Below are 23,212 nucleotides of genomic sequence, written 5' to 3'. Positions count from 1 at the left end.
TTTTCTGCTGCTGTCTTGCTTTTAGGGCTGGTATTCATAAAGCATTGATACCAGTGCTGAAAGCATAAATTCCGTCTTACTTCCTTACTAAACACACAGGAACCAACTTAAAAGGAACTCTTGTTAAACAAATAGTCCTGTTAAAGCCTACATTTTCCGTGCACCAAGCTAACATACACCATCACGCTGCTGTGAATATATTTATAGCAAACATGAATTTGCCCAGTGAACTCTTTTGAACAGTGAATACCCAATAAAAAATAACTCCTGTAAATGAACTGGGAAAAAAAAAAGCACAGATCTAGTAAATGATTACAAGTTATGTGTGCTATCATATTAGGTGAAACTGTGTAGCCCAACTCTGTACCATTGCATAATCGGGCCAGCCAGGAGTGAGGCTGGTCCTTCACCTCCTATTACCGGGTCCTCAAGGAAGGGTGTGAGTAGGTTAGGTTAAGGTACTTATAATAGAAATGTTGCCAGCAGGAGTTTTGGAATTCTTTTACTGTTTTGCAGTTATAAGTTTCATTGCATTTCTTATTTTTATGTTAATGTCAATAAAGATTTTATCAATTTGGTATTGTCCTCAGTGTACATGTTCTTGCCAAGCACCCCAGGAGTCCTCTCCCGATATAGAACTCTCTGAGTTCTTGAACTCTGTATTCTGAATTGGATAAGAACCTATAAATCTTCTGGGCGGATGCGATCAGTGGCGAGCCATAACAACTAACCCATCAAATTCAGGTCAACAACTGCAAAGTCCTCAAACGAAAAATCTGTTAAATGGCCACAGAGCTATAAAAATAACGAACATTTGGGGTCAGATTTTTAAGGATATTTAGGTACTTATTTGCATTTTCAAAAGCATCTAGGGACCTACTACACATTGAAATTAATGGGTCCAGGTGCTTTTGAAAATTCAAATAGGCACTTAAATACCTTTAAAAATCTGGCCCGTGGTGCACTGAAGCTATGTGCTCATCAAGTTTCTGCTGCAAAGATCTTTCTGGTAAATCTTATTCCCCACTTGCTGCTGTGAAACAGTTCAGCAGTGTCATGTACTTAGCAGGGGTTTTTTTGCAGAATACTGGCACGTCAAAGATGGCACTGCCACATCATCAACAACAAGTTTAATGCTGACAGCATTACTAACAAGGAGATAGGGACTATATTAGATGGTTAATTAGGAGCTAAGAGTTATCTTAATTTTCTTGTTTTAATTAGCAATGGTGTCATAATGTCAAGAGCAAATATTGTTACATAACTTCCCTGCGAGAGTAATGGGAAATGTTAGGCATGGTATAACATGCTAATCATTGAACAGGGTTTGTTTGAGATTTTTTGTAATATTATTCCATAGGTCTCTGCAAGTTAAACAAGGGTAGCAACAGAATATTAAATAGGAAGGTGTTTCCTGGAGGGAGCTTGCTGCACACATGAACTCCACATCTACTAAGGCAATGGAAGATCTTTAAATTAAAGAGCTGAATCTCAGACAGATTCCCCAAGCAGTTTTTTTCTACCTTTTCTTCGGTCTTTTCTACCTCATCCTTCTCTCTTCCTTGAACCTTTTTTCTATCACTTACTTTTGGTCGACTGAAGTCAAATTTTATTATTTTTTTCCAGATATAGTAATATTCAACACACTGGGACACATTCTTAGTCTGAATCTATTAGGAAAAAACAGAAGTAATCCACCATTAAGATATCAGAAGTAATAGTTATTTCTGCAAAAAGCAATACAAAAACTGTCTGTGGGGTTTTTTTTTCATTCCCGCCAACAATGGGTGTTCAGAAATCACAATGGTAGGGACCAAGACTGGGAGCCAATCTGAGAGGTTTAATTAATGTATGTTTGGAAAGTGCTCTGAGAGCCTTTAACACACCACCATGCTGTGATAAGCAGTGGTGCCTGAGCCTCATTATAAAAGAGAGGAGGCTGCTGACAAGGCATTCCCCTGGAAGGGCTCTGGGAGCAGTTTCCCACCTGGGTTGATTTGGTGACTTTCCTGGCAGGCTGAAAAAGGTGTGTGTTTGATAGGGGTTTTGGAGAAGGCTCAGAGTAAGCTTCCCAAAATGATGAATAGATGGAATGGATATTTGGTAAGTGGCTGGCTAAGTTCCTGTTTGAATGATTATTTTAATGCTGCTGGAATTTTCTTGTAATACTACTTATGCATTAAAGCAACCAGTGCCTTCTATAGGCATCATTTTATTAGAAAGAAAGAAAGAAAGAAAGAAAATGAATGAATTAGTGTTTGAATTCTAATGCACAGAGGATTTGAAATATAAGAGACACTGTAAACTGCTTAAGCATAAAATCTGATTGCCCCTGATAAGAAATGCTTTTTAAAAATACAATAGTTAAACTCTTTATAGAAATCATATAAATCACAGAAATGTAGGATGGGACGAGACCTCACTAGGTCATCCAGTCCAGTCCAATGCACTGAGGCAGGAGTAAATATTATCTGGACCATCCCTGACTGATGTTTGTGTAAACTGTTCTTAAAAACTTCAAATGACAGAGATTCCACAATCTCTCCAGATAATTTGTTCCAGTGCTTAACTACCCTAACAGTAGGAATTTTTTCTTAATGTCTAACCTAAATCTCCTTTGCTGCAATTTAAGCCCATTACATCTTGTCATGTCCTCAGTGGATAAGGAGAACAATTGATCACCCGCCTCTTTACTACTTTAAGATAGTTATCATGTCCCATATAGTGTTCTCTTCTGCAGACTAAACAAACCCAGTTTTTTCAATCTTTCCTTGTAGGTCATGTTTTCTAGACCTTTAATCATTTTTGTTGCTCTCCTCTGGACTTTCTTTAATTTGTTCAGATCATTCTTGATATGTGCTGCTCAGAACTGGACAGAGTACTCCAGTTGAGGCCTAATCAGCATGGAGTGGAGCAGAATAATTACTTCTCGAGTCTTGTTTACAACACTCCTGCTAATACATTCCAGAATGCGGTTTGCTTTTTTTGCAACAGTATTACATTGTTGACTCTATTTAGTTTGTGATCCACTATAACCCGCAGATACCTTTCTGCAGGACTCCTTCCTTGGCAGTCATTTCCTATTTTGTATTTGTGCAACTAATTAATCCTTCCTAACTGTAGTACTTTGCATTTGTCTTTATTGAATTTCATCCTATTTATTTCAGACCATTTCTCCAGTTTGTCAAGATCATTTTGAATTCTATTCCTATCCTCCAAAGGGCTTGCAACCCCTCCCGGCTTGATATCATCTGCAAATTTTATAAGTGTACTCCCTATGCCATTATCCAAATCATTTATGAAAATATTGAATAGAATCAGACCCAGGACAGATCTATAGGCGCCAAACTTCCCCAGCACCGGTGGGTGCTCGTGCCCCCCCACCTCTGCCTCGCCCCCATTCCAACCCCTTCCCCAAAGTCCCCGCCGCAACTCTGCCCTCTCCCTGCCCCTACTGGACCCCTTCCCCAAATCCTCGCCCTGGCCCCACCTCTTCCCCAAGCATGCCATGTTCCCCCTCCCTCCCAGCACTTGCTGTGTGAAACAGCTGTTTCGCAGCACAAGCCCTGGGAGATAGGGGGGGAAAGTGGGCATGCATCACGCTCAGGGGAGGAGGCGGAGGCGAGCTGGGCGGGGAACTTCCGGTGAGTGCAGTGCACCCACCAATTTTTCCCTGTGGGTGCTCCAGCCCTGAAGCACCCACGTAGTCGGCACCTATGGACAGATCCCTGTGCATCATGTGACATGCAGTATGCAAGTCACAATAACAGCATGCACGTGGGGGAAGGGTGCCCTCTTTCAAAGCACATCACTGCAAACACTACAGTGGTTTGCTGAAAACTGCAGGTGTAGCATTCTTGGAAGGTATCCCATGTTCCTTTATTTTGCTGTTGAGCAGTGTGCATTCTGGGATTTTTCTCGCTGTGCATTGTGGGATGCATAGTGGAAACCCGATGAGTTCAAATTTTCACAAAATCCCATGATTCATCTGTCTCTGCCCTGTGCTTCCTTTGTGGGTGGGCTGGCATCAGTTCTGAATTGCTGTTAGCCAAAATGGACCCATCAATGCTCCGTGCTGCTATTCTGGCAACCTCAAATAGGGAGAGGCTGCTTGTGTGCTCAGCACACAAAACTGGATGAACTAGCTTTGGACTTTGTTTGCCTCAACACTGAGCAGATGATGTGGCAGCTGCAGCAGCTTCTCCAGCAGCAGGAGGGTCTTCAGTGGTGGGGATTGGGGAACTCGGACATGGATGAGAAAGAAATGGAAGACACCTGGCAAGTGACAGAAAAGGACTGGTTCTTGGAGCAGTTTCACAGCATCTAGCGCAGTTTCTGGGCTCAGGAAACAAGCACAGATTGGTGGGAAAGGATTGTTCTGCACACCTGGGACAACCAGCAGTGACGAGAGAATTTCAGGTTGGGGAATGCAGCCTTTTTGGAGATATGTGCTGAACTAATGATAGAGCTGCAGTGTACCAGCATGTGATGCCTCATACTTGCAGAAGAAGCAGGTCACCAAGGCCATCTGGAAGCTGGCCACCCCCGAATGCTACTGGTCCGCAGCTAATCAATTCAGTGTGGAGAGATCCACCATCAGGCTTACGAAGGTCTGTGATGCCTTGGAATAGGTACTATTGCACCAGATTATAAAGCTTGGTAATGCTCAGGAGGTTATCTATCGATGGCTTTGTACATATGGGAGTCCCAAACTGTAGTGGGGCAATTGATGGGACCTGTGTGCCTATTGTTTGCCCCTCACACCAGGGCTTGGTGCTGACAAACAGAAAGGGGTATTTCTCCATGACACTCCAAGGGCTTGTTAACCACTGTGGCAGGTTAACAAACCTAAATGCCAGGTAGTTTGGAAGGGCCCCCGATGCCAGGATCTTTCGGAACTCAGCTCTATTTAACTCAATGGAAAAAGGACTGTTTGCCCACAGAAACACTATGGACATTAATGGTGTGGATTTTACTCCAGTTATCTTGGGAGACTCAGCTAATCCTCTGCTTCCCTGGTTAATGAAGCTATTCACAGGCTGCTTGAACAGAAGGAAGGAACTATTTAACTACCACCACAGTAGTTGCAGAATGACAATGGAGTGTGCATTCGGCAGTCTGAAAGGGAGATGGTGCTGTTTGTTGAATAGGTTGGAAGCAACAGAAAAAAGCATCCTAAAGATTACAGCAGGAAGTTGTATTTTGCACTATATTTGTGAGAGTAAAGGAGAAAGCCTTAGTGATGGGTGGGAGGTTTAGGTGCAAAGACTTACTCAGCAGTTTGAGCAGTCAGTGAGGTATCCACTAGAAAACACAAATAGCCAGGCAATATTGTCTGGATGCCTTTTCTTGTTCTTTTAAGTCTCAGGCCTGAAATTGTGCAGCTGTACATCCAGCTGTTAACCCACGGGGGGTGGGAAAGTGTTGGAAGGGTTTTGTGCGTGCAGTGTTGTTTATGGGCAGCGGAAGTGCAACCCTGTGGCAATCCCTATTTAAACGGGTCTCTTTGCCTACATGTGGATGTAAAAACCTAATCATGATTTTCTATGTGAAATGAGCTGTCAGCTCCTTATGAATGACGTTTTCAAGGTTTCATCTTGAAGTGAAATGGTAATGAAAAATGTTTTTAATTATGAAACAATATATTAAAACACAGTCTATTTCCTAACTACAAAGAGCCTTTCTTTTAAATAGCAGCAACACAAAACAGCACAGCACAACCGTACAGGGCAAGACACCACACACGCAGCGAAGGGGCTTAAAGTCACAGGCAAGTATTTGCCTTGGCTCTAGCTCTTCTTGTTCCTAGGCCTTCTGGTATTGAGTGGCAAGGCTTGAAGTTACCCGGGCGATAGAGAGCTCAAAAGGGCTGGTGTCCCAGTTGGCACCGTTCTCAGAGAATGGCCTATGGGAGCCCTGCAGGGTTACAGCAGGGAGGAGTTAATGTGGTTCCCAGCAGCCTGTATTATCCAGGGGCTGCATAACATGGCTGGGTGTTGGTTTACAGTACTGCATTGCCAGCTGCCCTAACAGTGACACGCGCTGCAGCAGGGCACTTTGGCTTAGTGTTGCCTCCAGGAGTTGCTTCTCCATCTCCCTGTCTTTTTCCATACTGGTTTTGTCCATGCCAATGAGATTCCTGGAAACTGCCATCCTGCCTTTGGCCACTGCAACAATCTCCCTGTAGAGCAGCTTGTCTGATTCTCTCTCCATCCTCAAATGCTGCCTCCACCTCGCCACTATTTTAAATGATGTGTGCGAATATTTCATTGTGAGTTTTCCATTCTCTCTCCCACAGGTTAGCCAACTGCTCAGCCGTTGGTAAAAGCCCTTCTCCTTGAGGGTCTGTCCAGTGCACATGCAATGGTTGTGGGAGTTAACAAATTCACATGCAATTACTGTTCATATTCCAGTGAGGCTGTGATAGCATTTTTCTTATATGCATATCTGGATTTCCCTCCCTGAAATTCTCCCCGTCTCAGGAGAACCTCAGCCATGGTAAGTGGTGTGTGTAATGGCATTTTTGTCTGTGTAATGTATGCTGTTTGACTGTGCCTTGGATGCTGGCCAGGAGGAGAGAGGGAGCTAAGGTTAGGAATGAAATTCCCAGTCTGGCTTTGGAGTTCTGCTGTGCCTTGGTGTTGTGTTGTAAGGGAGAGTGGGTCGAATCTGGGGGTGAGCTGGATAGTAATACCCTCTACCTCCCCTTTAGGCTGTCCTGACTCTGGATGACCCGAGGCAGGTGACGAGGAGGCAGAGAATGGACTTACTCAAAAAGACAAAGGGCACACCAGTCAAGTTATTCACCAAGATGGTCCCCCAGGAGTGCTGCAGGAGCGAAAGGGAATCTCAAACTATACCAGGGATAGTGCAGCTTTTCCTCATAATCTACAAACAACAACTGAGCAATTTCTCACTCTTACATTTTGCTTTATCTCCCTTGTATGGGGAGACATGGTGAAAGTGCAGAGAAAAATTGATAGGGTTCTGCAATGATTGCCTGAAGCATTTGCTTTTACCAGTCTAGCTCTACGTAAAGCCTGTGAAAAGCTGTAAAGAGTTTTGCTATCCTCACAGCAAAGCTTTTTTACTGTAAGAATGTGTGTTACAAGGCATTTATACCTCAGCAGGGAATTGTACTCTTTGTAGCTTTATGGGCATGCAATGTGCATGTCTACACCATACAAAGTGAAAACACTAACCAAACTGTTTTTCCTGTAATCATTGTCTCAATAAACTTTTGCAGTTTGGACAAAAGAACGTTTTCATTATTTGAATCTGCCGTGGGAGGTGGGTGGCGCAGAGGCTGAAGCTGCACCATGCTGTCAATCACCATTTTGAGCTGGAAAATGGGGTTGGGGGGCGGGGGTCGCTGGTATGGATAGCTGAGGGATGGGCATGTGCCTTCCACAGCGTGGGCCTGAAAATGGTTGGTAGTCAGGGTTTCAGCATGAGATAAGAGATCAACTGCCCAGCCGGAGACACTGCCATTTTAGTAAGGCATATGGGGGAGGGGAGAATAGATAGCATGGGCTGATGGAGGGAGGAAGGGATCTGGGACTCGCATCCACCTACAATGGCTGCAGCCATGGGGCACCCAGAACAGAAGCTGGCACAGCAGTATAGCTTAACAATAATACATTAAAACTTACATATTAAATTATTAGTAATTTTTAAAAACCATACATGGAAGCTTCCCTCCATAGGATCAGCCTCCTCCGTCCTGGTCTGGGTTGCTGTCTGGGAACCATGGTTGGTTGCAGCAAGGCATAATTCAGGCTTGCTTGCTTTCTGGCTGGCATCAGGGCGTGAGTCTTGAAGGGACCCTGGCTTTCCAGGGAGATCTCGTCACTGGCCTCCTCATGCTCATCTTCCGATGACTCTTGTTGATCTTGCCAGTCATCCTCGGAGAGGGATGGGAGGGAGAAAGCAGGCAGCAGGATCCACAGACTGCATGGGTTAGGTGGTCATGTAGTTATGTAAAATCCTGTCCATCTCCTCAAATCTGAACAAGTGACATGTCCCTTGCCAGACTTTTTCCTTTATTGGGCCAACTTTTGTTGGTGAGAGAACGCTTTCGAGCTGACACAAAGCTCTTCTAAGCTTGTCTCTCTCACCAACAGAAGTTGTTCAATAAAATATTACCTCACTCACCTTGTCTTCCTAATATCCTGGGATTAACATGGCTATAACACTGCATATAACAGATATCTTCCTGTCAACTCTTGTTTTAGCATAGGTCCTCTTGACCTGTTTGCTCTTTATCTGGCACTTTGTCATCAAGGTCATGGCCCCTTGAGGACATCTGCCTAGCAATGTTGACAAGATCTTTATTCTGCTGGCTGGCCATATGAGCTTCCTGCATTGATGCTTCTCCCCAGATGGCGATGAAGTGAGGTCTCAGCTCAGCTCAGCTCCTGCTCGAGGCATGTTGTAAGGAGTCTGGAGTATTATTGCAGCTACTGTGATACAGTGGAGTCGCATCATAGGCGCATTTAACTTATGCAATTTTAACTATATGCACTCAGCAAAACAAAACAAAAAAGAGAAAAATAATAATTTAAATACTGTACCTGTAGTGCGGGCAATTCCACCTGACATTCCACTCAATGAGCGTTTGACTATACACTATTTTCTCTTACGCGCTGACTTCAGAACCTAACCCCCGCGTAAGATGCGACTGCCCTGTATACTCAAATCCAGGTGCAAAAGGACAAAATCTGGCACATTTCCAATTTATAAACGGAAGAGAACATCTGACCAAAGTGACCCCAGAGCTGGCGAGAGCACACAGGCCGCTTGTGAGGGATATCTGTTGGAAGACTGCCAAAGTAGTCAATGTATCAGACGAACTCGAATTGCAGCAAAGTTATTTCACTTTGAAAAAGGACTTCAGAGTTCATGATAAACGCGTCCATGTGCTACGTTGTGTGTATACAAGGATTTTCAAACCAGATTAATTTGACTTAATCCAGTTTAAATTACCTGTGTAGACAAGTCCTTTGCCTACTCTCTTTGAACCCCTCAGACAAACAAATTTCATCTATAATCCTTTTTTTTATTTGCTTCTGATTCTTTTTGGGAAACATCAAAAACACTTCAAAAACATTTTAGCTTTGAGAAAGAGTCTACAAATAACTCCTTTAATTAATTCTCGAAGGAGCTTTAGCAATCTGAAAAAACCCTCTGCCTAAAGGTCTTACCTTCTTCTGTATCAGGTAAAAATCTTTCTTATGTAGGCAAAAAGCCTTTTTAAACAACTGCTTCTCAACAGGTGTCCATACATCTGAACCTAATGGTAATAAGATGCAAATTATTAGATCACATAGCATGCTTAATGGACCATCACACTTACGAAATTAAAACACTTGATTATTCATGTATACATTTTTCTCTCTCAGGGAAACTTAATTCCAACCTATCAAAAACAGTAATCAGTAATATGTTAGAAAAGTCTGAAAAACTCAAATTACTACCGGCACAGGAAATACCACATACTATAAAACATATACACCATTGAAAGGAATACCACACAATAGCAAGCATCTGTCATTGCCATGTTTCAGCATACTTCTCCCATTGGGTGTCACTGCAGGGCAGTGCATGCTAAAGAGTCATGCTGTCACAAGGGAACTGAACATAAGAAAACAGTGTAAACAATATTAAAATTGACAAGGTGATCGCATTTTCTAGCAAGAATCTCTTGTTTATAGTTTTTAAAGTGCCTGTATTTTTAAAGCAGAAAATTCAAGGCAAATCACAGTGTTATCTAATTATTGCATGTCTATTAGCATCCCAGTTCACTGGTCCTGAACTACAGGTTTTGTTTTTAATTTACCTGCATAACGATAGTCAGCAAGTGGGTGGGATGGAGCTTTCTGAGGTCCTCTAAACAGCAGCATCTCTAGGGCCTCCTGCAACAATTTAATCCAGAAAGTAATCAGAGCCCTCAAAAGAGAAGCACGGAGGTAAATTCTGCTCTCAGCTATGCTGATGTAAATCCACTGACTTTAGTGATTCATGCCAGCATCCCTGAGAGAAGAATTTGCTCATGTTGGCAATGCTAATGTAATATAATGCTCTCTAGGGGTCTGATCCAAATCCCACTGAAGTCCATGGGAGTCTTTCCACTGATTTCAATGGCTTTAGATCAGGCCTCAAGTGTTTTAAGAAAAAATACATCTTGTGCAAACATCTTCTGCAGAAAAGTAGCAGCATCCTGCCACATTAGGGGAGTTGTCCTGTGCTTCAGTCATTTTGTGCCACCTATGCCAGTGCATAGCAGTTACACTGCAACCATAAGACGACCCCCAGCCAGGGACACCCCAGGCTTATGAGCCTTCTCTGCCTGGCACTAAGATAGACTACTCCCGTGCAGCAATCCCCCGCATAGAAAAAGTATCATGGGGCATCTGGGGCACACTGCAGGAAGGAGGATGTGGCCAGAGTGTTCCACAATGCCAGACAGGCTTAAGTATAATGATAACAAATATATTGTTAATCACTGTCGGGGATACAACTTAACGCAATTTTAGGTTAATTTGAAAATGGCATGGCAGAGGCTCCTGGCTACTAAAATTTGTATACTCTATGCCAGTGGTCCCCAACCTATTTGACTGGCGGGCACCAGACGAAGGACCGTGGCAGCAGTGGAGCATCCGCCGAAATGCTGCTGAATTTCTGCGGCATTTCGGCGGCGGCGCCTCTCGATGACGCCGCTTGTCAGCCTGCTTGTCAGCGGCGGGCACCGCATTGGGGACCCCTGCTCTATGCCCTTGAACTCTAAAAATGCAAGACTTGGCTTACAGATGTGTTCTTGAAAATGAGGAAAACAGTAATGCTCTTTATATTTCAGTTTTACACTTGAGCAGCGCAGCTCAGACTCTGTGACACAGAAGGTCACATTGACAACTTTCCAAGCATCTGAGTTTGGCATTTAATGTGCATAGAAATGTACATACAGTGTAAAAACTAAAATCCCTCTTCTCCAAATAATATCTAAACTTGTCTCATCAGGGGAGGGATAGCTCAGTGGTTTGAGCATTGGCCTGCTAAGCCCAGGGTTGTGTGTTCAATCCTTGAGGGGGACACTTAGGGATCTGGGGCAAAATCAGTACTTGGTCCTGCTAGTGAAGGCAGGGGGGGCTGGACTCAATGACCTTCCAGTTCTATGAGATAGGTATATTTCCATATATAATCCTAGAGTCTGCAGAGCACTTAAACTGATGTGTAAATTCATCCCTGTCCAGGAAAGCACATAAATACAATCCCATTGACTTCAATAGAGCTTAAGTACAACCTTAAAGTTAAACACATTCACATGTTTTCTTTCAATAGGTATGCGTTCCTGAATCAGAAAGGAACAGAAATGACTTGTTAGTTGAACTATTGTGAAAACCCAAAACAATATTCACTAAGCTACTAAAGTGGAATAGCAAATTTGGGGGGCTGACCCTGCACCCACTGAAGTCAATGGGAGGCTAACACTATTTCCAATGAAAACAGTGATAAATCTTTGTTGACAGCCTGTTAGATATGGAGGCACCACCAGTGGTGTTTAATAATTCTAAGATACAGAAATTCAGACAGTAACAATAGGATTTGGTAGGCTGTATTTAAGTTTAGAGACACTGGGTCAAATTCTACTCTTAGTTACAAGTGGTATAAGCCTGGAGAAAAATGGAATTACTTCAAATTCACACTAGCTCTAACTAAGAACAGAGCTTGGCCACTTATTACCTATGACTAAATAACTAGCTCTTACCAGAATATTGCCTTGTGCTTCATGCAGACAATGCAGGGCTAGTTCTAGATTGGTCCCTCCCCCTGGCATCACACTGGAGCAGGCCACATTTAGTAGCCCTGTTACTGCAACCACAATCAGAAAGCAGAGTCACGTTCCGTGATGGAGATAGGAAAAGTGCATGAGAACATTACTTTAAGGAAAAAATAACAATTGCGATACTCAAATGGGCCGCCAGTAAAACACAGAAAGAATGGCGAAATGTCTCATCTCTGTTTTAAGCATGGCTGTCTCACTGATAAACTACTGTATTTAAGCAAAACATCTCCTCTTTCAAGCTCACTGTAGATGAATGGAGACTAATGGAGATGTTCATGACTATTTGTGACGACGAGATGCCACTGGGAGCATAATGGCTGTCTAATTTGTTTACTGCTTTAGCTCTCCCAAAACTAAGCACATCACTTCCCTCCCTGTAATGCAACTGTGTTGAGAAGGAGGTCAAGAAAATTAACATTTTCCACAGCACAATGCAGTTAATAAAAGGAGAGAATTAAAAAAGAACACAAGGTTGCAATGACAGCAAAACAATTTCTAATCATAAAATCTTGGGATAGTCTTGGGATAACATTTTTAAGACACCTCTGTCCTGTGTTTCCTGGTTGGTTGCGATGTCTCCCCAGGGTTTCCACACTAACGATGCTGCATGTTCATCATTTTCTAAAAATGCTCTATCCTGGAGGTTTGGTATCTCTGCCTGAAACCGGTTTCCAATGTTAATGTGTCTAAAATAATAAAAAGTGGGGGATGAGGGAAAATGAATTGGGAACAAAGGTAACTCAATAAGTAAGCAGATAAACACAAACACACACAGAGCAATACAGCATTTCAGAGCATAAAGATGAACAAGATGCAGTGTAATAAATATGTCATTTATGCTGCGCACAAATGCCTCTGCAAACCATAGCTAGTGCACCTTATCCGTCCCCAAGTAAACAGCAAGAGACAATGGATATGTCTACAATGCCAGTGGGAGTGAGCTTCCCAGCCCAGGTCGACAGACTTGGGTTAGCAGCGTTTGTGGTAGCAGTATAAAAATTGCTGTGTAGACTGCTTTAAATTTGCAGCTCGAGCTGGAGGGGGTTGGCTTCAGAGTCCCCTGTTCCAGCCCATTCCACAACTTCAAACTGTTGTCTACATACCTATTTTTAGAGCGCTAGCGTGAGCCCTGCTAGCTTGATGCTGTTGACCCGGACCAGGAAGCTGTCTATACCCAACAAAAGCCTGATGCACTGCTGCATTACTCCAGTTTCATGTCAATGTGACATCATCTAAAGCAATGGCATTACACCGGTGTAAAACTGGAGTAACACAGCAGTGCATCAGGCCCTGAGCAACTACAAAATTAAAAGTAGGTCACTAACTGTGAATTTCAGCTCTTCAGTGGCTTGTATGAAACGTAATTGATTACAACTAGGCAGGTACCCACATCACAAAAACTACTATCAGAACAGGTGTCCTTGTTGAAAAACTCAGCATTGAGGCCAAGGAGTGAATGAGCCAAGGAGACTGAACACCTTATACCTACGGGGAGTACCTCTGCAGGCAAAGGTAAGTTGAAGCATATTGGCAGGACAGGGAAGGAAAGCCTGAACTGAGGTGCCAGCACTATCAGTTGTCTGGGAAAGCCACAACCTCAGTTCTCCTGCTGCCAGTCTTGAAATTATGAGCTGGTATTTTATATATAAAAACAAAACAGTTCAGCGCTGTAGCTCATTCCCAGTGAGAGACATAGCGATGGGTTTAATATCTTACCCTTGGCTGGATCAAAGAAGGCTTAGAACAGATGTGTAGTCTCAACTGATGGCCCCACAATGAGCATTCAGTGGAATGTGTATGGTTCAAGTATTCTGTGTGACTAAACTGCATGTAAAACTCTTAGGACATCTAGATCTTTTTCACCAGTATTACTTTTATCCTCCTTAATTCTCAATCCGCTCTGCTGACTTGTGGTTTTCACAGTTTCCCCTTATGCACTGCTCTAGGGTTTGCCTTTATGTACAGTTCTTGCTCTTGTAAATGGCATGAAACTCTTCAATGGGTTGTCTTATTGCAGGATAATCCTGTTACAGATTATCTTGTTACTACGTATATTTAACCCATATGGTGCAATCTTGTTAACAATGCCCCCTTCCGGATACGTTATCCAGATCTTAGTTTTTCATTAGATGCCAAGCTACACATAACTGCTATATTCACTGCAAACAGAATTAGTCGTCTTTGATAAATCTTACTTCATTATTCCACAACTACTGTAGCACTGTCACTCCGTCTGTCCATGTTACACATCCAATGACAATCAGAGAAGATTCTATCCTTCCTTAGCTAATCAGAGCCCAAACAAAAGGAATGTAATACCTATATAGTCCCTGTTCACCTTTTTTATTTAACAAGAACCACAATATCACTCACACTATTAAACTCACTCCATACTAGTAAAATATTTAAAATTGCTAGCCAAGTATTTTAAGTATCACCATCTGTCACCGCTGTTGACAAAAATACAGTTCACAGAATTACAGCTGTTAAGGATGGACATTTATATGGGTAATAAGAATACTCAAAGAGTTATAATAGTAAGGATTTTTTAAAAAGACAAGGGTTTCAGAAGTGCTGTAAGCTCTCCTACTTCAGGACATAAGCCAATCTCTAACTAATGGGGAATCAGGAAAAATCTTTCCCTGGTATCAGGTTATGCCATAACTGCATGGTTCTTACACCTTTCTCTGAAGCATCTGGAATTGGCCATTGTCAAAGACATACTAATAGACATGTAAAGTGAGAGGCAGAGGGTGAAATTAACAATGGATAACAAGAAAGGTGGCTATGACAGATGACAGAGCAGGATATCTAAAGAGCCCAAGAAAAAATGAAAAGACAGAGCAATCTTTATTTATTATGCTAGCCTCACGCATAATCCAGTCAATGTTTAATGGGGATAGCACTGGATATTTTGTTGCAACTTCACTTTGGCCAGCGTCTGACATTATCTGGCCAAAAATGCTATTAATTCGGCCAATGATGCAAGACAGTGAGAGAACCAGCCAAATGACAGATTTGTGTGCGGGTGAAGGAAGAGGGAGGTGGATAATGTTGTTTTAAAAGGCCTTTAAAACATTGTAGTTGCAATAGCCAAGATTCTCAGTCTCCTAAAATTGTATTTTTCCCCACTATTAACGTTTTCTAAGTTCCTTTTTTAATGGGGAGTGTAGAAAAAAAGGGATGCATAATAGAATGGCTTGACCAAACATCAGGAATAACAGTCAAACTTTGTTTAAATCGATGCAGTAACACACTGCATTGATACAGTTCCTTTGCTCCAAACATTGAGTGCTTTACAACCATTTAATTAAGGATCACAACACAAATGCGAAGCAGGTATGTGTTACTATTCCTATTCAATAAACTGAGGCACAGAAAGAGGAAGTGAAATTTAAGAATGGTAAGAACAGCATGGGATAGTGATTAAAGCACAAGAGCATTCTTCCAAATGAGAATATTCTCTTTATTAGAATACTAATACTAACATAACTCTCATGGCTTTTGTGAAGCTTTATTCATTCATGTTTGTAAAGCACTTTTAGATCCTCGGATGGAATGGTCTAGTGAAGTGCTAAGTAGGGCCCAATTCAGCACGGTACTTAAGAATGAGCGGAACACTAAGCACATGAGTAGTTCCATTGAAGTCAATGGGTCTGCTCACGTGCTTAAAGTTAGGCATGTGCTGAAGTGGTGCCTGAACTTGACAGCAAATTAGTGTCCGAGTCAAGAACTGAACCCAGCAAACTACGCCTAGACCCTTCTTTAACCCCTGAACAACACTCCATGTATTTAAAGCACTGCTTTCCATTCCATATGTTCATGAATTCCATTCTCTCTTGCCCCTGGGATTGTGCTGCTCGCTGACAATTCAGAGTCGAAATAATAACTTTGGGTCTATGGAATTACAGAAAACCCATAGCCTCATATGCAAATATTTTGCCGATGACTAGCTTGTACGATGGGATCTGTCTTGCATTCAAACTTTCTCACTCCTTGCCTCGGACCAATGGTCCAGCTAGTCCAGTTATCCCATCTTCTTCAGTAGCCAAGGACACTGTACAGGGAGGGAAATAGCTCTATTCTCATAATGATGTGTCCAGTCACTTGTTTAATGCTACAGTACTGACTAAAGGGGAAGTGTGAATTTTTTTATTATTATTATTATGCCCCAACTTACGGCTTTATGCTGATTTTGGTGTTATCTTTCACAAGAGAGAATCCAAAGTCTCCATCCATTCTGCCTAAAAAATATAAATACATTGAAGATAAATGTACTCAGAAGACCCTTCCCCTTGGCCTTACTTGCCATGCTCATCGAAAATGTCACGGCAACTACCTTTGCAGCTATTTAATTCTTGGAATTCCCACTGACTTCAGTGGAACTACTCACATGACTATGTCTTCCAAGAACAGGCCCTCAATATGGAACATCCTCACACAATTTTTCAGTTGTTTTTTTTTGACCACTCATCACAAGCTGTCATCCCACAGGCATAACAGGTCTTTATCTTGGAATCATAAACAAAATCTAAATACCATACAATATTAAATAAAATATCTGGAGCCAAATTCTGGCAGGTGTATTCCTCCTTTCAGAAACCAGCTGCCAGTAGAAGGACAAGCTGGAAGATGTCTGCTCCTATTCTCCCTGGCTGTCTGTATGCCCCTAACTCAGCAGTGGCCCCTGAATATAACCCAACCACAGATTATACATGCTTTTAGAATGAATAATCAGACCTTGGAGGAGGGAGAGCTTTACACTGTGCTGCAGAGTTGGAAAATACAGGGGTATACGAATGCGTATTTTACACTGTTTCAGAGTGAAGGTGTGTGTACAACCGTTCTAGGATTGGTAGAATTTGGCACCAGGAATAGAAACATATATAATGACTGAATTTTGATGCCTCTATACTAATATTTGTACATTTTGGTGTAACTGTCAAATGCTTTTAATGCTTAGACCAACACAACAGAAAAGTAGTGCAAAAAAAGTTAGCTGAGCAGTTTTCATTCTTAACTTACATTGTTGGACATATAGATCCAGATTTTCCATTGATCTTTACATTGTGCCATTGACACCAGTGTAAAAGTGTGGGCCTTTCTAATTTAGTACCAATTACACCCATTTTGCATTGTATTAAATATCTGCACAAAGGTCAGGGCAACAGACCATCTGGGCCCATAAAGCTAATGACAGCAAACTGGATTTCTTTCTATGATTATTATTAGCTGAATGTGAACACTGTGGTTTTTATTACCTAGAATGGTACTGTACAGCTTGTTGGGACCAGCATTAATAGAGGAAGAACAAAGAGTGCTGAAATAAAGTCCTGATCCCTCCCGTATTGGGCTGAGCATAGGAGGTGGGGTATATGGAGAGTTTTGGAATAAGTCTCTCAGGAGGTGGTCAACCATGTAGACAGGTGATCGAAGATTACTCTCATGGCATCCTCCCATCATGGCTGGCTGCATCTCAGCACACAAGGGAGGTGGAGGTGGGATAAAGAGCGATTTGGGACGAGTCTGCCTCTTCCTCTTTTTTGGGGGCAAACTTTTCCTGAGGTCCTTCTCATCCTGGCTCTCCTTTTCATTAACCTGAGGAGACATTTCATTTGGAATTTTAATTGACCACAGGAACAAGGATAACAAGTGTGTCTCTGGCATTTAAGATGTGTGGCTTATGACCAACATGAGGCACTTAAAATCATTTAACAGAAGAGAAAGCTTGAAATTACATCAGACTCATGTCGTTTGCATGTTTGGGGGTTTTCCAGAATCTCACTTTTGTGATCCATCATTTCGGGACTAATAATTAACAGCAAACATCAAGATTTATGAGCAAAGTTAAAGAAAGGACCCTCTTCTGCAGCCCTTACTCATGCAAGTAGTCCCATTTAAGTCAACGGAAGTATTCATGTGAGCAAGGAATGTAAATTAGAGCCCTATGTAAGTTTCCTTGTAATCGTGTAGCACTGAGAGACTTATCATTGTGAATCCTTCCTAAAGAGTTCCGATATATTCTAATTTGCTTTAAACCAAATAATTATCCTACACAATAATCAAATTCACCAACCAGTATTGATAGCAAAGTAAGTCTGTGAAATGCTTTCCTAATAATTTTTCTAGGAAAGCCTATTTGCTAACTTCTTAGTTAAAATATTCACTTGCTACCGGTGACAAAGAATTACCAGAGAAGGCAATTACTAGCAAGATACATAGAACAAATTACTTTTTTTCAAATCTAACAAATTAAATAAACTCAGTTCAATGTTGCCTTAACCATGTAATCCCAAATATTTTTTTTTCACAAACCCAAAAGCCGAATACAAGGCTTACATCATAATTCAGACATTTCTCACAATCTTCAAATGTTATGCAACTCAAAGTGGTTTACTGGATTAACATATTTATATATTTCTAATTGATTAATCTCATAGGTCCAGATGAACCCCTTATGCTGAAGTGAAATCCACTGCTGTATAGAAAGCCAGCAGGGAAGTGCCACTTAAGTTCTATTTTAGGGGTTTAAGTAGGACCTAAGTGGTACATAGGCTTTTTGCTAACCCTCTGAGCAGGGATGGATTTCACATACTGGTGAACAATTGCTCACAGAAGTTGTCCCATTAAAGTCAATGTATACCATTCAGAAGAACACAAATCACAACCCACTTTGTTCCTGGTCTGTTGGTTCATAGCTGTCACAGGTACAGAGACTGGGATCACAAGAGGTGCCACTGTTACGTCTTCTAAAGGTTTCTTAATTTCTGATGGAGTGTTTCCATCTCCTATTGGCTTGAGTGACAATTTCTGAGGGTTTAAGTTTTCTGGATTGTACACCTTAACACAAAAAATTCTAATAAATAATAATAACAGGCATATCTCATAGCATCTTTCATCTGAGGATCTCAAAGTGCTTTGCAAACAACTAATTCTCATAATATCCTTCTGCATTAGATCACTATTATTATCACTATTTTATATATGGAAAAAACTAAGACCCAATGATTTGAATGACTTTCTCCAAAGTAACATAAGTTAGTGACAGAGCCAGGAATAGAACCCATAAGTAGCAGTCCCTTATTCTAACCATTATGCTACACTCCACTCCAAACTTAGCTCTCAAACCCTAAGACTGTGCTGCCACAGTAGACGCACTTTAAAAATTCTATCTTATAAAAAGAAAGTGACAATTTTCAGCGCTATTCCGTGTCTATATAGTAGAAAATTTTGTGGGAAACAGCACTCTTTTGAAACATTACAATTGTTTAAGGATGCCTACTGAACAATAACCACTTGAAGGGTGTCTGATACTCCAGAATTCTAGACTCTATCCTATTATTCTTAATTTTCAATACAAAGGTTAAGTTGCTTCAAGACATTTTTATCCCCATAAGCCAGGAACAGGTTTTAAGAATCCTTGTGACTTTATTCCAAACTCCATTAACTAACAAGCACTGAGGGATTCAATTTCCCTTTACCTGCTGTTCCATTTTCCCTGGTGGTGAATGCCATTGTTCACTCTGGAAACACATATGGCTGTTTAAACCTTTCTCGGTGTAGAACAGCTGACCGCAGGTCTTGCAAACGAAACCACTTGCATATCTGTTCCCATCTGCAGGGACACCACTGGTGTTATTACTAAGCGTGGAAAGCAAGGTAAAAGGATGGAAAATTAACATTATGAAGCTGAACTCCTGTTTGCAATTTAGTCTCTATGAATATTAGGTGCATGCTTGCATTCCCTTCTTTAGATCTCATTTTATGTCTAGCTGGAAAAGAAGTCTCTACAGTTCATTTATCAGCAAACTACGTTAACCAGAGAAAAATCCCCACTGGGACATAAATCATCCATGTTAGAAAGATAGTTTTAAATAGGAGATGTAATGAAATGCCCTCTTGAGCATTTACATGCAGTTGTACCACTGTTACCAACTATGCAAAAATGCCTTTTCCAAAAACAGAAACACAAGGTGGGAGAGGTAATATCTTTTACTGGACCAACTTCTGTTGGTGACAGAGACAAGCTTTCGAGCTTACACAGAGCTCCACACCTCTTCCTCTAAAAATGATGGCCTGCATTCAAAATCCTGCTGAGCATTTTCTTAAGCCATGCATTAAACATATCATATGGAATTTCTGTAATTTTGATGTTGCCATTGGAAAACATGTGTTACATGTGTGCTGTTTTTCCTTTTATTTTTTTCCCCTAGTGAATTTTTTGCTGATGAATGGTGGCAGATTAACAGCTCTGGAGACTCGAGTCCTCTATCCACAATACTAACAAAGCAAAGGCAGTTCATGCTTTCCAACACTGACACACCTACCACCCTAATGTGAAGGGACCAACTTAGGGGTGAGAATGAAAGATGAGTTCAGACCCTATGGTCCATTCAGTCCTTGGCTCCTCTCCTGGGGATAGAAATGGAGGATGGGGAGAGAGAGAAGGAGACTACCTTGATGTGTGGGTGATTTTTTTTTTTATGTGGACACTTGCTCACTATAAACTGTGACTTTCAGTCTTTACAGACCAGGAATGGATTCTTCAGATTCTTAATAAATGTCAATCAATTTCTTAACGATGGAAAATTATTGGCATATCTATCATGGTTAGTGGCACTGTAGGAAAGGCAGCTGTTTGTGCAATTTAAATGCAGAATTATATTAAATTAATCTATGCAATGTCTACAGAAGAATTAAATCAGTGGGCCATATTCTGCCCTCAAGCTACACCTGTGCAACTTCATTGAATTCAACTGAATTTCACTAGATTGGACTGTAAGGCTGTGACCCAGGAAACCACCTGGTGCTAAGTGGCAGAGAACCCCCAGGATGCGTAGGGATGTATAGGAATCCACTGGGTCTGATGGTATGTGATACCAAAGAGTGGTATGTGAAGTCTCTATCAACAACCACTGATTATTAGTTACTCTGTAATGTATGTAGGAGTAATATTTAGGAAGTTACGTATCTATACTGGAAATTATGTTCTTAAAGCCTTGAAGTTAAAAGCAGGTCACCAGGAGGTAACCAGCCTTGGACAGATTCTGTTTGGTCAGGGGACAGGAGATGCTTATCTCTCTTTGCTTGGTCAAATGTGTATTGTGCACCATGTGTCTCTCAAGGTAAGCCTATGTGCATGTGGAGCCAGATGTTAATTAAAAGACTGCAAGGTCAACAAGAGAAGGAGGCCACCGGGAAGAACAATAAACAGGAGGGTGTCCTATTTATGAATAAAGATCAAAGGACTGTTTGGATGTATCTGGGATTGCAAAGAGAAACAGGGGATCTCTCCACTGAGGAAGCAAGAGGACATGACTTGTCTCATGAATAGAAGATTACAGCCAAGACTGGCTATAATACACTGGAAGGATTTTGAGTGAGCTTTTCCTCAATATGACATGATGTCTTGTTCGTTAAGTTTCGGCTCTACAAAGCATGTTATGATTTTATTTTATATGTAGCCATTCCAATCTCTGTTCTTTGTTAAATAAACTACTTCTAGTTTTTACTATAAACATATCTAAGTGCTGTGTGTTGATCAGAGTGGCGATCTTGAGCCGTAACTGGTACACTGGGGTGTCCTCTTCCTTGGGGAGTAGAGGATCTATGAATTCTGTGAGTGTTCAATGGAACAGGCGCTGGATACTGCAGGAGGATGCTCCAGAGAGTTTGGGGTTGAAGTGTGCCTATCATTAACCTGTAAAGAGAGGATGGGGCCTGTGGAAACCTGAAGGCAGTGCTTGTGTCGCCTGAGGCTTGTGGTGTCAGGGAGCTGAGCCCTGGCAGGCACAGACAAGGCTTCCTAACGGTAAGGGCTGGTGGTAGCAAGGTGCCTCACAGCCCTGGGTACCACAGGAAGTGTCACAAAGGCTCAGACTTAAGCACAGGGCAAACATAGCTGCATCACCCAAGAAGGAACCCCAGGAATGAACTGTGACCCAAAGTCACAGTTCCTCCCCTCCTTTCCGGGGAACAGCTTACTTCCTCATTTAATAACTGATCAGCTCCACTGGCTGCCATATGGGAAGATAGACCATGGCTTACTTGAGGACGGAATATCAGGAGTGCAGTCCCTGCTCTCTACACCAGCACCCAAGTAGTAATGCAGGTAGGTTCTAAGCAGCTGAACAGAGGGAGGGGGAAGGGTGTTTACTTCCCTATGCAGCCACTGAGGACCGGGGCACAAACTTGCCCTAAATAAATTACTAGTCATAAAATTATCCATCCACTTTTAAAAATCCAGCTTTGGTATTTGACTCTCTGCCCCTACAATAAATTTCAAAGGCTGACTACTCATTGTGGATGAAACACAGCACAAGACCTGTGCTCAACTTAAGACCCAGTGAAGCCCTTCTTGCCCAGAGGTGAATCTCTTTTAATTTTATTCTAAATTTGCCTTGCATTCCTTTCATCGTGAACCCTCGTTATGGTGATGTGTGAAAAGAAAAGGACTGGTCAGTTTTTATCATCTTAATAACCTTAAATACTGCACTCAAATATCCCTGTGTCACACGTAAGTTAAGTTGCTATATGGCTTTCATGCTTGTGGGTTAGAAAGTAGTTTTATGAAAGCCTTGTGGCTCTAATTCAAACACTTATTAATTAGCATAATCTCAGAGCTCACCACAAGAAAAAAAGGCTATGTAAAAATCCAACCCTAAGGGAACAGACAAATACATCATTCGGCCTCTTACTGCTAACATACACACTTGAAGCCAAACCTAAAAGTACAAATAAAAATCTGTGTCACATTATTTTATTTGAAGCTCTGTCAAGACTACAGTGTACTCTGCTTACCATCCAGATGACAAGTTTTCTTCCCTCACTGCATTAGTAAGGCTGTAGATATTTCCACCCTGAGTTAAAAAAAAAAATCAAAAACAGATGTTATACTGTCCATGATTGAAACTTACAATAGTTATTCCATCCTGAAATAAGACATGGAACTTCTGAGTTGTTTCATTTGTAAAAATAACACTTTGCAGTTACATGGCTTACAAACTTTCTTTGCAGGATCCCAAAGCCCTTTACAAACATTAATGAATTTATCCTCATAACCCTTGTGTGCATATACAAATAACACATGAGTTCCAATCAACACCACTCTTTTATCAAAAGTGGCATATTTCCCATTACAGGACCCTCTCAAAGAGAGAGCAATCAGCACAGAGAAAGTAACCTCCTGCAGAAGAATGCCAGAGAGGGAGGATCCTCTCCTCCTACATTCCAATCTCTTAGACTCCTAATGCTTGGTGGCCACATGCAGGGATTTGGGAAGGAAGCAAGATGCCCCATATAGACTTCAAGGAGTTAAGAGAGTTCCTATAACTTCTGAGCCCCGTGCAGGTTTCCTAGTGCTAGCATTCC

The 23,212-nt window shown here is 41.7% G+C and overlaps 1 protein-coding gene and 1 long non-coding RNA gene across 2 annotated transcripts in view; one reads left to right on the top strand and one right to left on the bottom strand.

Annotated features, from left to right (window-relative positions):
- ZNF541 (zinc finger protein 541) overlaps positions 1-23,212 on the bottom strand; it is a 43,769-nt gene that overhangs the window by 6,713 nt on the left and 13,844 nt on the right. Inside the window, exons 6-15 of the mRNA XM_039510805.1 lie at positions 22,643-22,701; positions 19,324-19,483; positions 18,515-18,682; positions 17,104-17,440; positions 16,023-16,086; positions 12,386-12,528; positions 11,765-11,868; positions 9,839-9,914; positions 9,204-9,292; positions 1,587-1,670 (exon numbers count right to left, since the gene is read on the bottom strand). Of these exons, the coding sequence (XP_039366739.1) occupies positions 1,587-1,670; positions 9,204-9,292; positions 9,839-9,914; positions 11,765-11,868; positions 12,386-12,528; positions 16,023-16,086; positions 17,104-17,440; positions 18,515-18,682; positions 19,324-19,483; positions 22,643-22,701 (1,284 nt within the window). The remainder of the gene's footprint in view (positions 1-1,586; positions 1,671-9,203; positions 9,293-9,838; positions 9,915-11,764; positions 11,869-12,385; positions 12,529-16,022; positions 16,087-17,103; positions 17,441-18,514; positions 18,683-19,323; positions 19,484-22,642; positions 22,702-23,212) is intronic.
- LOC120388747 lies at positions 1,971-7,227 on the top strand. Its single transcript, XR_005590641.1, has 3 exons — positions 1,971-2,103; positions 6,299-6,498; positions 6,713-7,227. It is a non-coding gene; the product is annotated as an uncharacterized LOC120388747 (long non-coding RNA).

This window comes from Mauremys reevesii, linkage group 22 (genome assembly GCF_016161935.1).
Source record: "Mauremys reevesii isolate NIE-2019 linkage group 22, ASM1616193v1, whole genome shotgun sequence".
NCBI lineage: Eukaryota > Metazoa > Chordata > Testudines > Geoemydidae > Mauremys > Mauremys reevesii.
This window is presented reverse-complemented; position numbering and strand designations above follow the sequence as displayed.